This window comes from Entelurus aequoreus, linkage group LG02 (genome assembly GCF_033978785.1).
Source record: "Entelurus aequoreus isolate RoL-2023_Sb linkage group LG02, RoL_Eaeq_v1.1, whole genome shotgun sequence".
Classification (NCBI taxonomy): Eukaryota; Metazoa; Chordata; class Actinopteri; order Syngnathiformes; family Syngnathidae; genus Entelurus; species Entelurus aequoreus.
In genome coordinates this window covers 39,543,955-39,569,001 of record NC_084732.1, presented here as the reverse complement: position 1 = coordinate 39,569,001, position 25,047 = coordinate 39,543,955, and the positions used below count along the sequence as shown (strand labels likewise).

Below are 25,047 nucleotides of genomic sequence, written 5' to 3'. Positions count from 1 at the left end.
TCTGAAAGAAGCCTTGTGATTGTTCCATCTGGCTTTGAATTCACCCTCAGTTAATCCTACATATGTGTCGGATGTGTTAATGTCCTTGCGTGTTACCTTTGATTGGTAAACGACTGATGATTGTAAGCACCCCTCGTTGAGAGGGCAATCAGGTTTCTTGCGGCAGTTGCAGCCTTTGTCGGTTTTGGAGTCGCTCTGTCTGGAGGCAGGCGGCCTCCTAGGTAACACATGAGCCCTTCACCACGCCCCTACGCCTGCCTGTACCTACCCGTTCTGTGTCCTATATAAACCATGGTATGTGAACGCTTCTATTAAAATCTCCTGATGATTGAGGGATCCCCTCATGAAACAGGCCTGTAGAGATGAAGTAGTCTTGTGATTTTTCCCACACAGATATATTGCGCTCTACCACGGTATCGAGCACTATTTTTTGGATAATCTAATTAAGACATATATATATATATATATAATATATATATACACATATAATATATATACATACAGTATATATATACACATATATATATATATATATATATATATATATATATATATATATATATATATATATATATATATATATATATATATATATATATATACATATATATATACATATTAGGGGTGTAACGGTACGTGTATTTGTATTGAACCGTTTTAGTTCAGAGGTGTACCGAACGAGTTTCCACACGGACATATTAAGTAGCGTAACGTACGTTGTGTAAACAATGCACACTGAGGCACAACACACGGCATGCTAGCAGCTAAGGGGCTACGATAGACTGACCATACGTCCTCTTTTCACCAGACATGTCCTCTTTTGCGGCGCTGTCAGGGCGGAGTTTCTTAAATGCCTCAAATGTCCGGCATTTTGAGTTAGGGTTGCGTGTATTTTCAATGTACGTTCAGGGTTAAGAAGGGGTTAAAAACAAAACAAATTGTGGGCGCAGCAACATTCGTGAGGGAGGGGCAGAGACAGAGAGAGAAAGAGAGTTATGATAAACGCGCATGCGTCGCCAGGCTCCGCTTTTTATCCATAGATTTATCAGATTTAATTTTTTATTATCTATAGCAGGGGTGTCAAAAGTGTGCCCCGGAGGCCATTTGCGGCCCACAGCTAATGTTTTAAAGGCCCACGGCACATTCTAAAAATACTATTAAAATAAACAAAAACATAACAAAAGTGAAATAAAAAAGCTTAAAGGTTAAATGTAATTTTGAAAAAGTTGCAATGTTGACTAATAAAACAATGCTGTTTTTTTTTCTTTCAAACTGTCATTGCTCAAAACCTAATATTGAATCAAAATCAATGTTATTATGAATTACTGACCTATCCAAGGTTCCGATTACTTCACATCAAATATTCCACTAAGAAAAATATTTTTGGTGGAAGATTTTGCAAATTTGGTAAATAAATAACCCAAACATTTATATTTTGTTGTTTTCTTACTGTACCGAAAATGAACCGAACCGTGACCTCTAATATATACACACAGATATGTGCCTTCCCAAATCATGTCCAGCAAACTGAATTGAACCACAGGTGGACTCCAATTATGTTGTAGGAACATCACAAAGATGATCAGTTCCACTTGATCTCACTTTTGAACTTCATGCTTTAGTTTTTGTTATTTTTAATACATTTGCAAAAATTTCTAAAAAAACGTTTTCACATTGTCATTATGGGGTACTATGTGTAGAATTTTGAGGAAAAAAAATATTTTATTCCATTTTAGACTAAGGCTGTAACATAACAACATGTGCAAAAGGGAAGCGCTCTGGATACTTTCGGGATGCCCTATATCTTGATGCAAATGTGTATTATAATAGTATAATGTGTCATGTAACACAGAAGTGACGCTATTTCTTCATACCTTGTCTAATATAGCGCTGCACATTCTCTTTAAAAAACATTGTCTAATCTTAGCTAAAAACAAGACTCATACTAGGCATAAACACAATTCTGATAGTCTTTAAGTGCATTATGAATATTTAACATTATTTGTTAGACATAATTCATCCTATCACCACTATTTAAAGTTGCTTACATGTTTCCTGACAGAGCGGGACCTCTTTTTTGCTGACTATCATTGTGCCACACAGCGGTAGTGTTGTTGCTCTTTGTCAAGCAAAAGAAGAGAGCAAGACAACAGTAATGTTAGGAATAAAAAATTAGATCAATGCAATTAAAAAACATAATACGTCAAATATGAATGTTATTAATTGTTCGTAATTAGGGGTGTATGAAATTTTTATATAACTGTTATTGTTACCACAATTATCATAGTTATTGTTGCGGTATTGTTGAATGTGTTGATATATTTGGATTTTTATTTTATTTTTATAAATAGACCCACTGTAAGAAAGCCTACTATTTTGCATGTTTTGTGTTTCTTTTGTTTCACTGCTAAGGGTGTTCTATTGGGCGTTTTGGTGTCCAACTCTGTTAAGCGGTCCTTGAACGCACCGTCATATTCTTCTAAGTATATATTGAACACTTTGTTTTAAGACAGCACAGCTTGTAGGTTCAATGTGCACTGAATAGCTTAATTGCTCAGACAGCAATGTGTCTATAGAAGTTTAGATTGGGGTATGTATTTTCTCAATGGGGAAACTACATTAATTTATTTTTTATTCATGTTAGCATTTATGCTAGCGAGCTAGCGCAAGTCAGTCCGCGAGTTTATCAAAGTGTGCTGTGTGGTAGAGCATCCTCTCTCGATAAACAATCTTTGGTCATTTGCAGCCCTTTACAACTCCTCTCCGGACACCATAGCCCGACACACCGCAGAGGCAGAAAGGACACGACTGATTGGCTCAGTCTGTGCCTTGTCTGTCAAGGCTTTTTGGCGAAATGGGCCAATGAAAGGGTACAGAGGCCAAGAAATCCCACCCACACATGTTGGAGCCTTTTTTTGTCCAATCATCTTTAATGGTGATCAATCAGTCCATGGCATGAGCCCGGAGCAGAAAAAAACAACAGCGGACAAGCAAAAAAATCTGATCTGCTTTAAAGGCCTACTGAAATGATTTTTTTTTATTTAAACGGGGATAGCAGATCCATTCTATGTGTCATACTTGATCATTTCGCGATATTGCCATATTTTTGCTGAAAGGATTTAGTAGAGAACATCGACGATAAAGTTCGCAACTTTTGGTCGCTGATAAAAAAAGCCTTGCCTGTACCGGAAGTAGCGTGATGTCGCAGGTTGAAGGGCTCCTCACATTTCCCCATTGTTCGGACCGAGAAAGCAATGATTACCCCATTAATTTGAGCGAGGATGAAAGATTTGTGGATGAGGTACGTGAGAGTGAAGGACTAGAGTGCAGTGCAAGACGTATCTTTTTTCGCTCTGACCATATTTTAGGTAAAAGGGTTCATTGGATTCCACACTTTCTCCTTTTACAATTGTGGATCACGGATTTGTATTTTAAACCACCTCGGATACTATATCCTCTTGAAAATGAGAGTCGAGAACGCGAAATGGACATTCACAGTGACTTTTATCTCCACAACAATACATCGGTGAAGCACTTTAGCTACGGAGCTAACGTGATAGCATCGTGCTTAAATGCAGATAGAAACAAAATAAATAAGCCCCTGACTGGAAGGATAGACAGAAGATCAACAATACTACTATCAGGAGACACTGAACCAAACACTGGACCTGTAACCACACGGTTAATGCTGTGCCGCCTGTCGAAGCCTAGCAATGCTGTTGCTAACGACGCCATTGAAGCTAACTTAGCTACGGGACCTCGTCAGAGCTATGCTAAAAACATTAGCACTCCACCTACGCCAGCCCTCATCTGCTCATCAACACCCGTGCTCACCTGCGTTCCAGCGATCGACGGCGCGACGAAGGACTTCACCCGATCATCGATGCGGTCGGCGGCTAGCGTCGGATAGCGCGTCTGCTATCCAACTCGAAGTCCTCCTGGTTGTGTTGCTGCAGCCAGCCGCTAATACACCGATCCCACCTACAGCTTTCTTCTTTGCAGTCTCCATTGTTAATTGAACAAATTGCAAAAGATTCACCAACACAGATGTCCAAAATACTGTGGAATTTTGCGATGAAAACGAGCTGTTTGTATTGGGATACAATGTGTCCCAAGACTTCCGGTTCAACCATTGACGTCACGCGCAAACGTCATCATATCGAAACGTTTTCAGCCGGAAGTTTGCCGGGAAATTTAAAATTGCACTTTATAAGTTAACCCGGCCGTATTGGCATGTGTTGCAATGTTAAGATTTCATCATTGATATATAAACTATCAGACTGCGTGGTCGGTAGTAGTGGGTTTCAGTAGGCCTTTAAAGAATGACCACAGAGGTTTTCTTTGGCAATCATAATGGAACTTATATAGCCTAAATTTAAAGGCCTACTGAAACCCACTACTACCGACCACGCAGTCTGATAGTTTATATATCAATGATGAAATCTTAACATTGCAACACATGCCAATACGGCCGGGTTAACTTATAAAGTGCAATTTTAAATTTCCTGGGAAACTTCCGGCTGAAAACGTCTATGTATGATGACGTATGCGCGTGACGTCAATTGTTGAACGGAAGTATTGGGACACCATTGTATCCCAATACAAACAGCTCTGTTTTCATCGCAAAATTCCACAGTATTCTGGACATCTGGGTTGGTGAATCTTTTGCAATTTGTTCAATTAACAATGGAGACTGCAAAGATGAAAGCTGTAGGTGGGATCGGTGTATTAGCGGCTGGCTGCAGCAACACAACCAGGAGGACTTTGAGTTGGATAGCAGACGTGCTACCGTGAGTACAGCTTTGGCTTCCAAACATTTGATCGCTTGCCCGTACGTGCGTGGCGCTATGTGCATGTCACGTACGTAACTTTGGGGAAATATATGTTTCTTGCCGACTCTGATGGCGACCGGGGTGTCGTCGAAAGCTACAACGCCCGCCGCCGCGCCGCTGTCCTCACCTTGACTTCCTCCGTCTCCGGGCCGCCGACCGCACCGATCATCGTGGTGAAGTCCTTTGTCGCGCCGTCGATCGCTGGAACGCAGGTGAGCACGGGTGGTGATGAGCAGATGAGAGCTGGCGTAGGTGGAGAGCTAATGTTTTTAGCATAGCTCTCTGTCGAGGTCCCGTAGCTAAGTTAGCTTCAATGGCGTCGTAAGCAACAACATTGCTAGGCTTCGCCAGGCGGTACAGCATTAACCGTGTGGTTACAGGTCCAGAGTTTGGTAGTATTGTTGATCTTCTGTCTATCCTTCCAGTCAGGGGCTTATTTCGTCTGTTTCTATATGCAGTTAAGCACGATGCTATCACGTTAGCTCCGTAGCTAAAGTGTTTCGCCGATGTATTGTCGTGGAGATAAAAGTCACTGTGAATGTCCATTTCGCGTTCTCGACTCTCATTTTCAAGATAATATAGTATCCGAGGTGGTTTAAAATACAAATCCGTGATCCACAATAGAAAAAGGAGAGTGTGGAATCCAATGATCCCTTGTACCTAAGTTACAGTCAGAGCGAAAAAAGATACGTCCTGCACTGCACTCTAATCCTTCACTCTCACGTTCCTCATCCACAAATCTTTCATCCTGGCTCAAATTAATGGGGTAATCGTCGCTTTCACGGTCCGAATCGCTCTCGCTGCTGATGTAAACAATGTGCAAATGTTCAACCTGTGACGTCACGCTACTTCCGGTACAGGCAAGGCTTTTTTTATCAGCGACCAAAACTTTATCGTCGATGTTCTCTACTAAATCCTTTCAGCAAAAATATGGCAATATCGCGAAATGATCAAGTATGACACATAGAAATGGATCTACTATCCCCGTTTAAATAAGAAAATGTCATTTCAGTAGGCCTTTAAAGTACCAGTAGAGTGGCAAAACAAGTTGGCTTTACATGCTTAATTGTGTTTTATTATATCCATTAAACCATATCCAATTGTATTTACAATCGGCAAAGTATGTGAAAATACCGTCTAAACATCACAAAATGCCACAAATTCAGTCAGCCATTTTGAATATTCTGCTCCTAACGTCTTCAGTAATTTCCGTAGATTGACGTCACTGGAGTCACGCTTCTGCACTCTGATCATAGCATCAGATCAGTCATACTGGAAGTACTCAAAAATTTGAGAGAGATGTGCTGTCTATCAGTCACAATCCCTATATGTAAGACATGAACACATATTTTTTCTTTTTTTCATGCATTTTAAGTCGTAAATAAATACATAAATAGTCCGTCAATAGGGGCTCTCCCTATTACGCCCACAAAACCCTCTAAATAATCATCTAAAACCCGACAACAATACTCTATATACATATCGTGACCTGAATATTAACCAAATATTAGCAATGTTGTTATTATAAGTGCTAACACAGATGAACTATTTTTAGCGGCGGATTGATAACACACAGCTAAGTAACCCTCTGCTGCTTTACTGTGAGCTGGCTGCGATGTTCTGCTGCTCCCGCATCATCGTGTCTCTGCTCATCTAAGTTATTCTAAATTAGAAATAATGTCTCTCATCTGGATATTAGGAGGATTTAGCCATGAATCTAGAAGTTGTTCATCAGTGACATTCAATTCACACCCGGAGATGGAGACAAACACACACAACCGAAGACAGTGTCTGCAGGGAGACTTTTCCTTGTTAACCCTTTGTGTGCATTATGATTATTTCTTCATATAAACGGGAAGATATGGACCTCTTAACAGTTGTCATCGAAGTAAGAGCAGACATTGTACAGTAAGCTATCGCTTTATTATGTTTGTAGTTTGTATTTTCTGTTTAGCTCTTTGCAATACTGCTACATGATGCTTAGTGTTTCACTAATGCTGGATCTGTTAAGCAGAGCTTCTAAAACTTGTAGCTCATCCTCCTTATATTCAGGATCAACAATACGAGTTTCTGGATCATACTTTTTCCCAAAGTAATTGTTGTTGGCTCTCACAAATTCTGCATGATTTGCATTCTTGTTAGTGATGAATGGATCTGCGGTCCCTACCTCTACGTCATGCGATGACGTCTCTGGCAGTGAGATTGATACTATTTTGATCAAATCTATTTACCGTAATTTCCGGACTATAAGCCGCACCTGACTATAAGCCGCACCAGCTAAATTTAGGGGAAAATACAGATTGCTCCACATATAAGCCGCACCCGACTATAAGCCGCAGGGTTTTGATGTGTAATTACCGTAGTATATAGGGGTTCCTGCTACCACGGAGGGGATTGTCGGGACAGAGATGACTGTTTGGGAACGCAAAGCGTCCCATTTATTAACAATAAATCTTTCAATCATTCAATCAAACTTTCACATCTTTGACATGGCGAACAACATTCGTGCAGAGTACAAATAATACAACGGTGCAAAGTAATACAAAGTGCTCGCCTGTACGTTATCAAAATAACCAGCCCACCGGTATATGAAAAGTCAGTCTTTAATCATTGTGTCATCGTCTTCCTCCTGCGTACTAAAACCACCGAAATCCTCTTCGTCGGTGTCGGAGAAGAACAGGCCATAAATAAGCCGCACCGTTGTATAAGCCGCAGGGACCAGAACGAGGGGAAAAAGTAGCGGCTTATAGTCCGGAAATTACGGTACTTATTCTATTATTCGAGCATCCCGATGGGTGGTTGGAGGGGAGCGGTTGAAGACCGGGCTGCGTCTTGCTCCAGTAAGGGCGTACATGGACGACATGACGACAACAACAACAACCACATGCTCCAAACGCCTGCTGGATAAACTCCAGGGATACTTCAAATGGGCATGAATGGAGATTAAACCAAGCAAATCCCGCAGTATCTCCATCATCAAGGGCCAGCTCACCAATGAGAGGTTCCATATCAACAACGAGCCAATACCAACAGTTCTGGAAAAGCCTATCAAAAGCCTTGGCCGCTGGTATAGCGCAGTACTCAAAGACTCGAAGCAGGTGGACCAACTCAGGCAAGATACAATCAGCGGCCACAAGCAGAACAATAACACCTCTCTCCCTGGGAAGCTTAAGCTGTGGTGCTTTCAGTTTGGGCTGCTGCCCCGTCTCATGTGGCCAATTTCCATCTATGAGTAGGGATGATACTCGAAACCGGTTTTCCCGGTTGTTTGATAAGAAAAGAACCGAGTCCTCGGACTCAAATCCCTTTTTGAGAACCGGTACCCGTTATCGAGACCACTATAGTAAAGAAAAAGAGTTGGTTCTTTATTCGAATCCCTGGGAACGAATCCCGTCCCGACCAGAAATGCCCCTTGAGACATCACAAGAAATTACGTCACGTAGCTCAGTCATTAGGCGCAGATAGGGAAAGCAGGAAAAACAATGGACCAGAAAAAGCGCTCCAAGGTGTAATAAAGTTCAAAACAAAAGGTATAATCCAATGAATAACTTTACTGAGAGATTTGAGCAGGGTACAAAGACGAACACTTTTACGACCAACCGGAAACATAGCAACCAGGCTAGCAACGCACCTCCTTTACGGCAGCTGTCGCAACGTTCTTAAAGCAACCGCAGCACATACATATATATACAACATATATGACATCTCCCTTTTTTAACTTTTGTTTTTCTTTCCTTGTAAACAAAACAAAATCACACTGTATATGTGTTGTCTGTCTAATTATAAATAATGCAGACGAGGCGTGTTGGCTGAGTTCTTGACGTTTACTTTCACAGGGTGCTCATAACCTCATTCTTAGCTGCCGGGTGGTGACTGCAACAACACTTTTCGGGGCTACCGCTCATGCTCGTCACTCCCGTTGCATTTTGGGTAGTGTAGTTGTTATATTCCCTAGCTCATAACATAACATCACATCTATCTATCCATCTACCCTATAAAGAAATAATTTTAACTCAATAAAGTGTATTTCTTTTTTTAGCTTTAACTTTTCATTTTTTAGCATTGTAACCACATTTGCAAACAACTTTTCTCTTCATAGAATTTTCTTTCAATAAAGAAATAAAGTGCAAAAATGTCAAAGCATCATAACAAACAGTTATGTCCAATAGTAGCAGAAGTGCACTGTTTGGAGAGCTGTATTATTTTAAGTTTTGTGCCCAAGGGACTGATTTTATTTAACACTATATTATTATTTATACACCTATAGTGATCACAGAGACAGGTTGTTTTTGTGTTACTGTATATATTTGTTTTTCTGAAAAATCCCACTTAATATACTTTGGGTAACAACAGTCAATATTTATTTATTTTATTTTATTTTTTAGGGGGGTAACAGTCAATATTTATTTATTTATTAGATTTAATTTTTTTCTTATATAATGAAAGTGAGCTTTTGTTAAATCAAATATTGTGTGTTTTTTTCCATATACAACCTATCTGGACTCGATAAGAGAATCGATAAGGAATCGGTTCGATAAGAGGAATCGATAATAGGCTCGAACTCGATAATTTCTTATCAAACATCATCCCTATCTATGAGGTCGCTCTATCCCATGCCAATCGGCTGGAAAGGCTGGTGAATGCACAAGTGAGGAAATGGCTTAGACTGCCGAGATGTCTTAGCAGCGTAGGCCAGTATGGCAATGGAGCCCGAACTAACAAAGGTCTTAACTCATTCTCTTTCTATGCCACATCAATGTGGAATGCGCTCCCAACAGGTATAAAAGAAAGGGCATCTCTATCCTCCTTCAAAACCGCAATAAAAGTTCACCTCCAGGCAGCTACAACCCTAAACTAACACCCTCCCCGGATTGCTAATAATCAAATGTAAACAATCAAATGCAGATACTTTTTCTTATGCCTTCTGATCTCTCTCTCTCTCTCTCTCTCTCTCTCTCTCTCTCTATGTCCACTACTTGATGTCCATATCCTACCCCCCCCCCCCCTCCACACCCCTGATTGTAAATAATGTAAATAATTCAATGTGATTATCTTGTGTGATGACTGTATTATGATGATAGTATATATGATAGTATATATCTGTATCATGAATCAATTTAAGTGGACCCCGACTTAAACAAGTTGAAAAACTTATTCGGGTGTTACCATTTAGTGGTCAATTGTACGGAATATGTACTTCACTGTGCAACCTACTAATAACAGTCTCAATCAATCAAAAAAAAAGCCCTCTCCCTACCTATCTCAAGCGTGGTGGAGGAGTACAAATCATGTGCCAAATCAAGGCTGGAAATGACTCTCACAGAATCCCGGGACCTTTTCGTCAGAGGTGCTGTTCCAACCCCAGCGGCCGGGAGGAAATGGAATCCATCTGCAGCAGATGCAGTGGCAAAGACTGCCCTCAGACACTGGGATATAGTGGGGCATGTCCAATATAGCAGAGGGGGCCTTGGTTTGAAAGCAACAGGACCCACGTGTAGGGATGATGCTCGAAACCGGTTTTCCCGGTTGTTCGATAAAAAAAAAAACCGAGTCCTCGGACTCAAATCCCTTTTTAAGAACCGGTACCCGTTATCGAGACCACTATAGTAAAGAAAAAGAGTTCTTTATTCGAATCCCTAGGAACGACTCCCGTCCTGACAAGAAATTCCCCGTGAGACATCACAAGAAATGACGTCACGTAGCTCAGTCATTTGTCACGGTGGGGTGCAGCGTGCTGCGGTTCGTTCCCGGGACGCAAAACTGACGGCTCCGGACGAAAGCGTTCAGGTAGGAGATGATTTATTTCTCATAAATCATACACATTACAACAGACAGGAACGAAACAAAAGGAAAGCGTGCCGTTCGCACGAGAAGCTAAAGCAAAAACTTACTTAGCACAGGAATACTAGAAGCTAAGGTAACTTTAGCACAGGAATCATGAGCTCGAAAACCAGAATGCCAACGTAACTGCTGCAAATGCAAACAATGAAGCCACGATGAGTGACCGGAAAAGGCAGGCTTAAATAGAGTCTCTGATGAGCAACAGGTGCGCGTACAAGGCAGGTGAAAATCATAAGTAACCATGGTGACTAAAACAAACCCCCGAAGTGCACAAAACAACTAAGGAAGTCCAAAACTAACAGAACATAACTAAACAAAACATGATCCGACAAATATATACATCATTTACTGACCTTTTTATAATAAAATATCTGTGAATTAGTATATACAACAGTTTTGTAATATGTAATTAATTAATTCAGTCATTATTAATATACTGAGATGAAGAATATCTTATTTTCAATTAGGTTGAAAGTATTTCTCATAATTATTCTTCTTTGTACTTTGTAAGCACTATTCATTTGAACAACCTCTTAAACTGGATCATATCAGTACAATGTTTAAGGTTTTACTACTTACGTATAAAATACTACACGGTTTAGCTCCAGCCTATCTCGCCGATTGTATTGTACCATATGTCCCGACAAGAAATCTGCGTTCAAAGAACTCCGGCTTATTAGTGATTCCCAGAGCCAAAAAAAAGTCTGCGGGCTATAGAGCGTTTTCTATTCGGGCTCCAGTACTCTGGAATGCCCTCCCGGTAACAGTTAGAGATGCTACCTCAGTAGAAGCATTTAAGTCCCATCTTAAAACTCATTTGTATAATCTAGCCTTTAAATAGACCCCCCTTTTTTAGACCAGTTGATCTGCCGTTTCTTTTCTTCTCTCCTCTTCTCCCCTGTCCCTTGCGAGGGGGAGTTGCATAGGTCCGGTGGCCATGGATGAAGTGCTGGCTGTCCAGAGTCGGGACCCCGGGTGGACCACTAGCCTGTGCATCGGTTGGGGACATCTCTGCGCTGCTGACCCGTCTCCGCTCGGGATGGTTTCCTGTTGGCCCCGCTGTGGACTGGACTCTCGCTGATGTGTTGGATCCACTGTGGACTGGACTTTCACAATGTTATGTCAGACCCACTCGACATCCATTGCTTTCGGTCTCCCCTAGAGGGGGGGGGGGTTACCCACATATGCGGTCCTCTCCAAGGTTTCTCATAGTCATTCACCGACGTCCCACTGGGGTGAGTTTTTCCTTGCCCGTATGTGGGCTCTGTACCGAGGATGTCGTTGTGGCTTGTACAGCCCTTTGAGACACTTGTGATTTAGGGCTATATAAATAAACATTGATTGATTGATTGATTGAATGTTTAACTTCTTTACTTAATCCATTCCATCATTTAATCCCACATCATTTTAGCTGTTTGCAATTTTACCAAATCATCGAACTTTTATATTTTTGACTCAATAAATAAAGTGTTTGTATGTTCTCTATATCCAACATTATGTATCAGTCTAATTAATTTTTTTTGTAACACGGTTAACGAATGTAGCGCAGATTTGTAGTTATTTCCCCACATTTCTGCACAATAACTCAGATATGGTAATACTATAGTAGCGAGCAGTAGAGAATGTGAAGTGATTTGTTAAACCAAATATTGTGTTTTTTTCCATATACAACAACCTATCTGGACTCGATAAGAGAATCGATAAGGAATCGGTTCGATAAGAGGATTCGATAATAGGCTCGAACTCGATAATTTCTTATCAAACAACATCCCTACCCATGTGGCAAAAGGCAACTCCAACCGAACAGCGGCGCATGGTGGTGGAGGAAGTGTGCCACTAGGAGGAAGCAGCCAGGTGTGCCAAGGCAGTCTCCCAAGCCCAGCAAGGCCGCTGGATGAAGTGGGAGGGCGTGGAGAGGAGAAAAATCACGTGGAACGAAATATGGAGCATGGAGTCTAATAGATTAAGTTTCATCATTAGAGCCACATAAGATGTCTTGTCCTCTCCCACCAACCTACATCTCTGGTATGGAGAAGACCCAGCCTGTCTGCAGTGTACAGCCCCAGCAACCCTCAAACACATCTTGTAGTGTTGCAAGACCAGTCTGACTCAAGGGAGATACACCTGGCGCCACAACCAGGTAATGAAGTGCTTGACTGCCGAACTTGAGAATAACAGAGCAATTAGCAATGCCATGCCTCTAAATGCCCAGGCTACCTTCCCACGCAAAACAACTTTCATCCGGGAAGGAGAGAAACGGCGGACCAAGCCATCACCTCCAGACTCAGGTCCACTGAACGCAGACCGGGATTGGGAAATGCGGGTAGACCTCAGCCAGAGGCTTAGCTTACCACCCGAAATTACACCGACCAACCTACGCCCAGACCTGGTCCTCTGGTCCATGTCCTGCCGCCGTGTCTTCATCTTTGAGCTAAAACGGTCCCATGGGAAGACGCCATCGATGAGGCTGCGATATGCCAATTTAGAAGCTGAAGCAGAGGCACGGGGCTGGAACGTGAAGGTGTGGCCAGTGGAGGTGGGCTGTAGAGGCTTTGTAGCCAGTTCCACCCCAAGGCTCCTGAAGGAAGTAGGGATCAGAGGACAGGCCCAACGGAAGGCAATTAAAGAACTTGCCACCGCAGCAGAACGGAGCAGCCACTGGTTGTGGTTGAAACGCAGAGATGCAGCATGAGCTGACAAATAACCACATGGTGCCACCATGCGACACACACCCAGGTCTGATCAGCTTGTAGTGGGCCAACCTCGGCAGAGAGTGTCTTGTGATAAATGGCCGAAACACCCAATGACGTCGGGGAACACAACTAAAGATGTGTCGTACTGGTGGCACCACGGGATTATTGCCAAATTCCACCCCACCCAAGAGGACATCTCTAACCTCATTCAATTGTTGTGCTGAATATTTAGGGATCTTTAACAACTAGTCCTATTAAGAATCCTTGCAAACTTTAGCAGTTTTTCGTTGTCATACTTAAGATATATATAATAGCTTCCGCAGTGGCGGCCTGTGCGTTTCCTACCTAGGCCTTCAGTGATGTCCGACTTCAAAGGTTACCTGTCAAAATACCATAATTGATGTTACGACATTACCATTGCTCGATAAGTACTACACAGAAGACCTTTACACCCTAATCACATCAACAGTATACAAAACAGGTTATTTTCTGGCCCATTAAAACATATCTTAGGTGGTACTATCAAAATTAAAATTGCAAAAAACATTAAAAGTGAAAAAATTAAATATTTGAACGCACAATTAGTAGGACCTATACGACGCTGTACAAGCCAGCGATACCCCTCGTCGTCGGCTTATTCGAGCAGAAATGGCGAGCATTTAATCGCCAGAACAGCTGAGCTAGCTTCTGGGGTTGGCCGACATCGTCTCACAAGATGTAGTTTCTCTTTAAATGTCCTTCTTGAAAATGGCCTTGCAAATATATATCTGCCACCTAATCAACATTTTGTTCTCCTTCTCTGCTATCCCGGTCTGGCTACGGCGCAACACTTCCCGCTTCCTGCTAAATTGAAACTTGTGAATGGATACTCACTTTTGAGTGACAAGTGAGTATCCCATCACAGTCTCGTTAACATCCGGCTACTTGGATAGGCTACTGTCAACAACTTGTGATCTGAATGGCTATCGCAACTGTCTCTCAACTCTATGTTCTCAAATTCATCTGCTAACAGTCCCGATGAATATCCAATCACAGGACGCGTAAACGTCACGTTCAACGTGAGGCCATCTAGAAGGCCTTACTGACAACAACTCGTGATCTGATTGGCTATCGCAACTGTCTATCACTGTATGTGCCCAATCGCTTACAGTGCACGGACGACCGCATTGTTGATTCTAAAGGCCTCTTGCAGATTTGGTACAGCATGGCAACATCAGCTAGCTGTATTCTGATAGGATACAAACTAAAACTAAAAACAACAGCACTGGAATGAGCATAATATGACATGAAGAGAATATGAATACTTTTAGATATTTAGGGAAAGTAAATGAAAAAATAATTTTATCTTTATTTATGATCATGATTTCTGGTTATGTTAGGCCAGCAGAGAAGGCCTTGCTGGCCCTGACGGCACACAATTTAGAAGCTGAAGCGGGGCTGGAACGTGAAGGTGTGGCCAGTGGAGGTGGGCTGTAGAGGCTTTGTAGCCAGTTCCACCCCAAGGCTCCTGAAGGAAGTAGGGATCAGAGGACAGGCCCAACGGAAGGCAATTAAAGAACTTGCCACCGCAGCAGAACGGAGCAGCCACTGGTTGTGGTTGAAACGCAGAGATGCAGTATAGAAGCAACTTGTTTTACAATATTAGTAGCAGCAATGTACAACCTAAAGTCTACTTTCACTCTTGTACTGCTTGTATTTTGTTGATTACATTCTGTCATTCTTATTTAAATGTTTCTGTTGATATGAAGGAGTTGTATTTCATTTTACTTCGTGCTCTAGTAATACAATTGGTAGGAGGAGAGCGAGCGATAGAATGTGGAGAGATGAGACAAACAGTGGATGGAGGAACAAAAAGAGAACAGGGTGAAGGCAGAAGTCGCAAAATTTTGACCTTTTGGATTTGTCAAATCCTGGTTACGGCCCTGCCTGCAGCACTCCTATAATTACAACAAAGATACCACTCTTAAAACAGTATTAATGTATTGTGGTACAACAGGTGGTCCTCAGTTTATAATGCCCTTAATTTGACATCAAATATTTAATTTGAGTTAATTAATGAATTTAGATTTTGTAATCCATCATTAAAGTTAAGTCTCTGAGTGTTTGTGCAGTTCTACTTTGATGTTTCCATTCTGTGCTTCTAACATGGCTTCAAACTCAATTGTGTCGCATTGTAAATTCAAGTGTAATTCAATGAAAATAGAGCACTATCCTATTTAGCTTTTTAAAATCTCCCCAACTCTTCCACATCACTACTTCAGCGACTGTGTCTGATGACAATAAATAAAAGTACCTAACTTGAGGTGTGCAAAATAATATTTCATGGCGTGTGAACCATTGTTCAAAAGTCAGTATATGTTAAGCTAAAAGTCAAGTCAATGATTAGGGATTAGCGATTGTACCTGGTTCGGCTGAAGTCGTCCTTACATTTTCCTGGACAAAAATACCAGCTGAGGAGGCCCACCAGGACAATGATGACTCCAACAACCACCAGTGCCACCAAGAGGGAAGTAATGTCCACTTTTGAGGACTGCTTCTCCTTTTCTGTGGATCGGCACAAAGCACAACAATCACCATTACATGGTTCTGATGATGTCCAGCACTATACATTAACAACAAGGTGTGACATTAAATATTATGCAATAAAACAATGCAGGGTGCAAGTGAACATCAACCTTCAGAAATTCTCTGAAAGGCGGTCAAACAGGTTTAGTGAGTCATTCTCATTTGTATGTTTGAACAACACATTCACCCACAAGACACATCATTAGGTATGCCTGCACAATGGACATCGATCCAACAGAAAAGATTATATTTGATTGACACTGTAAGAGAAGTGTTAATTAATAGAGAACATTATTGTGGTTGTGAAAATTAGTTAAAGTCAGCAGAGTCAAAGTTATTATCTTGACAAAGCTATTGTATTGTATTGAGAGTAGAAATACAACCTTGGAGAAAACATTAAAATGACGACATTATGCCAACATGACACACAAAAAAATGTCAATATGTGGAGTAAAATTATGTAGTGGGTTGAGAAAGGGACACAATCACAAACAATATACTAATATGAGGTATTATTTAAGCATTTGCTGTTTACAAGGTACATACTGACAAGCACAGTGTCTGATATCACTTAGTCATTTCTTTCTTATTTTATTACTTTTATGTGATATCTTTTTCGCACTACAATTGCTATTCTGGTATTTTATAAGTCCTGCTGTGTTTAAAATTAGACACTGTTTTGCATTATTTTTAGTTTGTTTTAAATCTGTCCAACATTTTGGTCAACTGGGGTTGTTTTTAAATGTACGATATAAACAAATAAACTGAACTGAATATACTAGACTTATGCTGAGTTCATTCTGTTATTATACTTCTATTACTTTTTGTAATTTGTTGTTGTTGTTGTAAACAGCAGCAGCCCTTTTGAAAAGTTGCCTTTTTTTGCACTGCAGCGCTTATACGGGGTCTCTGCAGTATTCAACAAGTAACATTTAAGACTTTAAGACTTTTTTAAGACCATATTCAAAATAATTTAAGACCACTAAATTGGCCCTAGTGTGTGAAAGTGAGTGTGAATGTTGGCCCTGCGATGAGGTGGCGACTTGTCCAGGGTGTACTCCGCCTTCCACCCAAGTGCAGCTGGTATAGGCTCTAGCCACCTCGGCGACCCCGAAACGGACAAGCGGTAGACAATGGATGCATGAATGGATGGATGGGAAATTTCCCCTCCATATGGACAAAAAAGTACAAAGACATAAAGGAAAATAAGAGGGCCAGAATGAATTCTAAGTATATGAATTCCTTCACTGCTCTTTCACATCAGAAAACAAAATGATTAAACTAACCTAATACACCAGAAGACTCGCCATTGTAAATTAATAAAAAAAAAAAAAAAAGGACATCATGACAGCTATTTTTCAGATGTGCCATAGAAGTGTTTTCTTGCAAAAGGTGCAGTGTGCTTCATATCGAGTGTTTCATGTAACAACAACCAGAACATCAGTAATGGTTGAGGAAAGCACAACAATATATTGTTTGTAAAAGCTAAATTGTTAACTTTTGCAGTGTTTCTGCAGCTGTCCGAATTGAGCAACCAGAATAAAACATATACAGACTACTACTGTATCTGCAACAAGTTGAGAAAAACAGAATGCAGACACAGCAATTGTCCAAAAAGAGAGAATGCGATTATGGCTTACAAGCCAGAAAATGGATGTGGATAATATTCAAATTAACTGTTTTTGTGACTTTTTTGTCACAAAAAATTTATATAGAGAAGAACAACTTCGAAGCAATTCTGGACCACCATCCGCCGCCTCAGGAGGGGGAAGCAGTGCTGCTGACGTCGACTGGGGATGTTGTGGATCGGTGGAAGGAATACTTCGAATACCTCCTAAATCCCACCGACATGTCTTCCAATGAGGAAGCAGTGCCTGGGGACTCTGTGGTGGGCTCTCCATTTCTGGGGCTCTCCATTACAGATAGAGTGAGAACCTCTATCATTTTGTGAGGAGCTCAAAGTTTACTTTGAGCTCCTCTCATTGTGGAGGAGCAGGGGCTTTAGCCCCTGCTCCTCCACAATGAGAGGAGCCAGATGAGGTGGTTCCGGCATCTGGTCAGAATGTCCTAGAAACGCCTTGGTGTTTAGGTGTTTAGGGCATGTCCGACTGGTAGGAGACAATGGGGAAGACCCAGGACGCGGTGGAGAGACGATGTCTCCCAGCTGTCCTGGGAACGCCTTGGGATCCACCAAGAAGAGTTGGGCAAAGTAGCTGGTGAGAGGGAAGTCTGGGCTTCTCTGCTTAGGCTGCTGCGCCTGCGACCCGACTTCGGATAAGCAGAAGAAGATGGATGGATGGATGGAATTATAGTAATAATAACAGTAATATATATACTGTATATACATATATATATATATATATATATATATAGATATAGATGTATTGGTCCCCTTGGGGAAATTCATTTTCACTGCCGTACATTTGAACAATAGACATTACACATCACAAAAACAAAAATAACAAAACAACATCCTACATGACCAACACCAATTTATATATATATATATATATATACTGTATATATATATATATATATACTGTATATATATATATATATATATATATACTGTATATATATATATATACATATATATATATATATATATATATATATATATATATACACACACACACACACACACACACACACACACACACACACACACACACACACACACACACACACACACACAATGTGTATATCTATATGTGTGTGTATATATATCCATCCATCCATTTTCTACCGCTTATCCCTTTCGGGGTGGCGGGGGGTGCTGGAGCCTATCTCAGGCAGAAGGTGGGGTACACCCTGGACAAGTCGCCACCTAATCACAGGGCCAACACAGATAGACAGACAACATTCACACTCACATTCACACACTAGGGCCAATTTAGTGTTGCCAATCAACCTATCCCCAGGTGCATGTCTTTGGAGGTGGGAGGAAGCCGGAATACCCGGAGGGAACCCATGCAGTCACGGGGAGAACATGCAAACTCCACACAGAAAGATCCCGAGTGCAGAATCGAACCCAGGACCTTCGTATTGTGAGGCAGACGCACTAACCCCTCTACCACTGTGCTGCCCTGTGTGTGTATGTGTGATATATATATATATATATATATATATATATATATATATATATATATATATATATATATATATATATATATATATATATATATATATATATATATATATATATATATATATATATATATATATACATATATATGTATAATTTGGGCACCCCAGCTGTAAGGGGTGCATTGAACATCCTCAGTTATGTAAATCCCAAGTTTGTATCCCAGTGTTCTATGTTTGCTAGCAAGGTTCAAATGCCAATAAAAGGGATCTGCAGTGGCCCAAGTTCCTCTATTGCTTGTATACCGTCACGTGACTTCTTCCCCCAGTGGTGGTCAACCAAGCCAAGATGGCTGTTGTACAGCATGCAGCACGCAAACTACCTGAGTACAAAATAGGCTTGAATCTTCCTGCAAAAAGCAGACACGAGCAAAAAAATCCAACTATCCAATGGAATAGATCCCTTTACTTTATAAAAAAAAGATTTGTCGAGTGATATCAAGGATTATGCGTCGGTCGCTTCCCCAGACATAAACTATTGTGCTGCAGACACCATTCTACACGGGTTGAAACTTGGAAAAGCATGGAGGTCTACAACTTCTTTGTGTGGGGCTGGATCAATGATATTGGTATCAATACTCTCTCAGATTAATTTGCATTGTTTTTGCTCGGGTAAGGTTGCATTTCATTATTTAACTTCACGTTTAGAGCCATGTTTGTTGCTGTTGCACGCGCTGTTTACGAGTAGACTGGTTTTCCCTTTTTTTTATCAAAATATAACTATGAATGTCAACACTGTGTATGTGCTGAAAGCTTCATTTATGATTGTTGTCTTTGGTAAAAACTTAACTATTTTAGGTTTTGCTCACATTTGCTTTCATTTATTTAGACTCGCAAAGTTGGTGCTTTTCAAAACACAAACACGTGTTTAAGAAATACAATTAATATCAAGCTAATACTTGAATGGGAAATAATAGACGTTAAAATTATAAAGTACTGTATGTCAAACAAACCTTTAACGAAGTGATCACTGCAAACTCCTGCCTTCTTCCGACTCTGCTCCCTCGGACTGGAGTGTGAGCTGCTTTTCTCTTAGTTATTTTGTAAAATGTTGCACTCTTTTGCCCTTTTTAATTACCCCTCGAGAATCTCTGAGGAAACATTTCTCATTTTCGTGATTTTAATGGTTCGTACAGCCGAAAACAACACAGGCATAGGGCATTTTTTCTTAGAGAAAGGCTAAATGCCGCCTCGTACCCATTGAGAACAGAGTGAGCTTGACCACCACGCGTATTTAAAGGGCGGGACGAGAGCCAGACGTGACATCAGTAAAATCCAAGCAATCGACATGAGAAATCTAGTGGTTTTTGAAGTTGTGAACTGAATTTAGACTTTTGTGTCCCCTTTTTGGGGGTGTTCAGGTAGGTTCCATTAATTTGTGAAATGCTCTAGTCAGGAATGTGTTTGTTTCGTCTGGAGAACATGTCGCGGGCAAATAACTAACGAGCTGCAAGCTGCTCTTTGGATACCCCCTGACAAAGACAGTATTGAAAAACCAGGGCAAATTTTTTTTGCAGATTTTCCTACAGAAAAGTGGGAGGCAGAAAAAACGAGGTACAACTAATTCCTGAGATCTGAAGAGAAGATGTAGGTTATGAGCTGTGCTTCTCCCTAATCCAGGGGTGGCAAAGTCAAGGCCCGCGGGCTAGATCCGGCCCGTGAATGAATTACCTATGGCCCCCGGGATGATATTTGATTAGTATTAGAACCGGCACGCAGGCCCCAGCCGCATGCTGCTGTTTTGCACGCACCGATACTCCATTAGTGTTGGCGCTAGGAATTTTCAAAATGGGGTCCCAGGGACCCTATCAAGTCATAAAAATGGGGTCCCACAGTACATTTTTGGTGTCCCACTTTTCTGTAACTGTTTTGAAAACAAATGATAAACATATGAATTAACCTGTTATATCTCACATTCTATATTGTTTTGGGAAAAAGTTGTCATAAACATTACTAAAGGCCTACTGAAATGAATTGTTTTTATTTAAACGGGGATAGCAGATCCATTCTATGTGTCATACTTGATCATTTCGCGATATTGCCATATTTTTGCTGAAAGGATTTAGTATAGAACAACGACGATAAAGTTTGCAACTTTTGGTCTCTGATAAAAAAAAAGCCTTGCCCCTACCGGAAGTAGCGTGACGTAGTCAGTTGTTCACCTCCTCATATTTTCCTATTGTTTTCAATGCAGCTAGAGCGATTCGGACCGAGAAAACGACGATTACCCCATTAATTTGAGCGAGGATGAAAGATTCGTGCATGAGGTACGTTAGAGTGACGGACTAGAATGCAATGCAAAACATATTTTTTCGCTCTGACCGTAACTTAGGTACAAGCTGGCTCATTGGATTCCACACTCTCTCCTTTTTCTATTGTGGATCACGGATTTGTATTTCAAACCACCTCGGATACTATATCCTCTTGAAAATGAGAGTCGAGAACGCGAAATGGACATTCACAGTGACTTTTATCTCCACGACAATACATCGACGAAGCTCTTTAGCTACGGAGCTAATGTGATAGCATCTGGCTCAAATGCAGATAGAAACAAAATAAATAAATCCCTGACTGGAAGGATAGACAGAATATCAACAATACTATTAAACCATGTACATGTAACTACACGGTTAATAATTCTCAGCCTGGCAAAGCTTAACAATGCTGTTGCTAACGACGCCATTGAAGCTAACTTAGCAACCGGACCTCACAGAGCTATGATAAAAACATTAGCGCTCCACCTACGCCAGCCAGCCCTCATCTGCTCATCAACACCCGTGCTAACCTGCGTTCCAGCGATCGACGGCGCGACGAAGGACTTCACCCGATCATCCGTGCAGTTGGCGGCTAGGTCGACTAGCGCGTCTGCTATCCAAGTAAGTCCTCCCGGTTGTGTTGCTACAGCCAGCCGCTAATACACCGATCCCACCTACAACTTTCTTCTTTGCCGTCTCCATTGTTCATTAAACAAATTGCAAAAGATTCACCAACGCAGATGTCCAGAATACTGTGGAATTATGAGATGAAAACAGTGCTATTTTGTATTGGATTCAATGGGGTACCGATACTTCTGTTTCACTGGCTACGTCACGCGCATACGTCATCATCCAAAGGCGTCTTCAACCGGAAGTTTAGCGGGAAATTTAAAATTGCACTTTATAAGTATTGGCATGTGTTGCAATGTTAAGATTTCATCATTGATATATAAACTATTAGACTGCGTGGTCGGTAGTAGTGGGTTTCAGTAGGCCTTTAATTCATTAAAAAAAATACAAAAGAAAACTAATTGTTATGCATATGTACATTTATTCAGTTCTAAACATTCATTCACTTTCTTCTTTCCTTCATGGACCTAAACTTTACCGCTGCCGGTATTTTTTTCTATATTCTTATTGTTATATTTTCAGAATGTGTTTGTTCAATTTTTGGCCAAAGTAAGACAAAGAAAACAATCTGAAGTTGTCTTTATTTTTTAGTTATAATAAAGTTAAAAAAGTTAAAGTTAAAAGTTAAAGTACACACACCAGGTGTGGTGAAATTATTCTCTGCATTTGACCCATCACCCTTGATCACCCCCTGGGAGGTGAGGGGTGCGGTGAGCAGCAGCGGTGGCCGCACCCGGGAATCATTTTTGGTGATTTAACCCCCAATTCCAATCTTTGATGCGGAGTGCCATGCAGGGAGGTAATGGGTCCCATTTTTATAGTCTTTGGTATAGGGCTGGGCGATATATCGATATACTCGATATATCGCGGGTTTGTCTGTGTGCGATATATCGATATACTCTATATATCGCGGGTTTGTGTCTGTGCGATATAGAAAATGACTATATCGTGATATTCGAGTATACGTTCTCGCACAGTTACTTTTAGCTGCGGGCATTACACTACAGGCTCTTCTCACTCTTTGTTGTCTCTCCTTCTCACAGAGACATAAAACAAGCGCGGAGCAGAGAGGTAACGGCATGGGTAACGTTAGCTGTGGTGCGAGTGGTAATACAAGAGAAAGAAGGTGCGAATCTGGTAACAAATGCAGGAAGAATTAATTCCCAAGAAAAACAGCAGGAGGTCCATCGTCTGGCGGTGGTTTGGCTTCAAGTGGGAATATGTCGAACAGACAACCGTAATTTGTCAAGTGTGGGGCAAAAGCGTTGCTACAAAAAGTAGCATTACTGCTAATGTGTAGCATCATTTGAAAAGTCACCCGCTAGAGAATGAAGAGTGCTTACTCCGCATGTCAACATGACAATCTTGCACTTTCTGTTTGGAAATGACATGAATGTTTGTGTGCCACAGCTTAATAACTGTTTAATAAATACGGTTTTGGTCAATTGACTTAGTTGTGATTTCCTTCTCTGCATGAAAGTTTAAAATGAGCATATATTAATGCTGTATGAGCAAGCATGTTTTAATGTAGACACATAGAACCATCATACTGGTGTGATTATATGCATCAAGTGTTCATTCAAGGCTAAGGCAAAATATCGAGATATATATCGTGTATCGTGACATGGCCTAAAAATATCGAGATATTTTAAAAAGGCCATATCGCCCAGCCCTACTTTGGTATGACTCGACCGGGGTTTGAACTCACGACCTACCGATCTCAGGGCGGACAATGCCATGATTTTAATAGTTTGGCCCGCGTGTGCAGAGATTTTCCTCCATGCGGCCGCTGAGCAAAAATTGATTTGACACCCCTGTCCTAATCATTTTCGGACATGACGAATTGTGTTCATGCAAGCGTTGACATTGGAATTAAGCTATAACCATTAATTTGATAACACTGAAATGATCTTTCTTACCTGCCGTGTATTTCTTCCAGAAATCATTCTGCAAAAAAAACACAAACTTTAATAACTAGCAATGAATGACATCAATGATGGGATGGTTGGACTCAACTGTAGCCGGTGTGTCCTCAAACACCTCCCTTGCTTCTTCATAATTGCAGTCCTCCTCAAAACACTCCCTTTCCAAATTCCCAGGGACGAACATCTCAAAGTCGAACCGGTTGAACAGCAGATGACGACCCAGGAACGAATGAGCCTCCCCTTCATCGACGAACACTGGGTAAATGCATAAATAAACAGGTTTAAATAAGATGAAGTCACATAAAGTGATGAAAATCCCTGACCTTCCTTTGGTGACCTTTCTTGTTTAAGTGCCGACCTCTTGACACAGGCCATCTCTGCACAGGGCAAGAGGAAGAGGAGGAAGAGGTGGTGAAGATGAAACAACATGGTCACTAATGCCCCGGCGGTGGGCGCATTAATAGGCCGCAAATTGTTTCATCCACTCACACACTCACTCTCTCTTCCACACAAGCAGCTGTTTATATCACCAAGAGCCAAAGTCGACACATAATAAAAGAAAATAAAGCTCAGGGAGGTGTCGCAACGTCGACGCTGATAAAACTTCTAGAAACGTCGAAGGGCAAATACGTCGCCACCTATTTCCTCTACTTAGTGACTAAAATCCACATGTTGCGGATTTAAATGAAAGAAGAAGTGCTCCCGAGCTATTCCTCTTCTTTTCGCTCTTGAAAGACAACTTGTTTACTCGCAACACTTTGCTTCCTTGAACTACCTGTAACCTGCCCAGACTCGACCAATCGACGACATTACCTGGCGAACAGGATGAGCGTTTAGTACACGCTGGCGGACGCTAGATGGCAGCAGAGGCGCGACTCTTCACTGTAAATAGAGAGAAAGTTGATCACGACTGAAATTATGAGGATTAGAAGGAATATGTTCCAAACAAAGTAATACATTTACTTATATTTCAGAAAAGCTTCACCATTATGATAGTAACAAAAAATAACATTTTTGTAAAAATGCTGTAAAACAACATGTTACATGTGTTTTATCCAGTGGCTTTTTTCCATATTAATGCAACACCATTTCTTCCTAAATCAATAGTATTTGATGGACAAACATATTCCAAGCTTTTTTTTGTCTTTAAAAACCCATCTTC

At 41.1% G+C, this 25,047-nt stretch overlaps 1 protein-coding gene across 1 annotated transcript in view; it reads right to left on the bottom strand.

Annotated features, from left to right (window-relative positions):
• prrg4 (proline rich Gla (G-carboxyglutamic acid) 4 (transmembrane)) overlaps nucleotides 1–24,692 on the bottom strand; it is a 29,444-nt gene extending 4,752 nt beyond the window's left edge. Inside the window, exons 1-4 of the mRNA XM_062026637.1 lie at nucleotides 24,209–24,692; nucleotides 23,977–24,140; nucleotides 23,880–23,907; nucleotides 15,769–15,910 (exon numbers count right to left, since the gene is read on the bottom strand). Coding sequence (XP_061882621.1) covers nucleotides 15,769–15,910; nucleotides 23,880–23,907; nucleotides 23,977–24,140; nucleotides 24,209–24,314 — 440 coding nt within the window. The 5' untranslated portion in view covers nucleotides 24,315–24,692. The remainder of the gene's footprint in view (nucleotides 1–15,768; nucleotides 15,911–23,879; nucleotides 23,908–23,976; nucleotides 24,141–24,208) is intronic.
• Nucleotides 24,693–25,047: the final 355 nt, after the last annotated feature.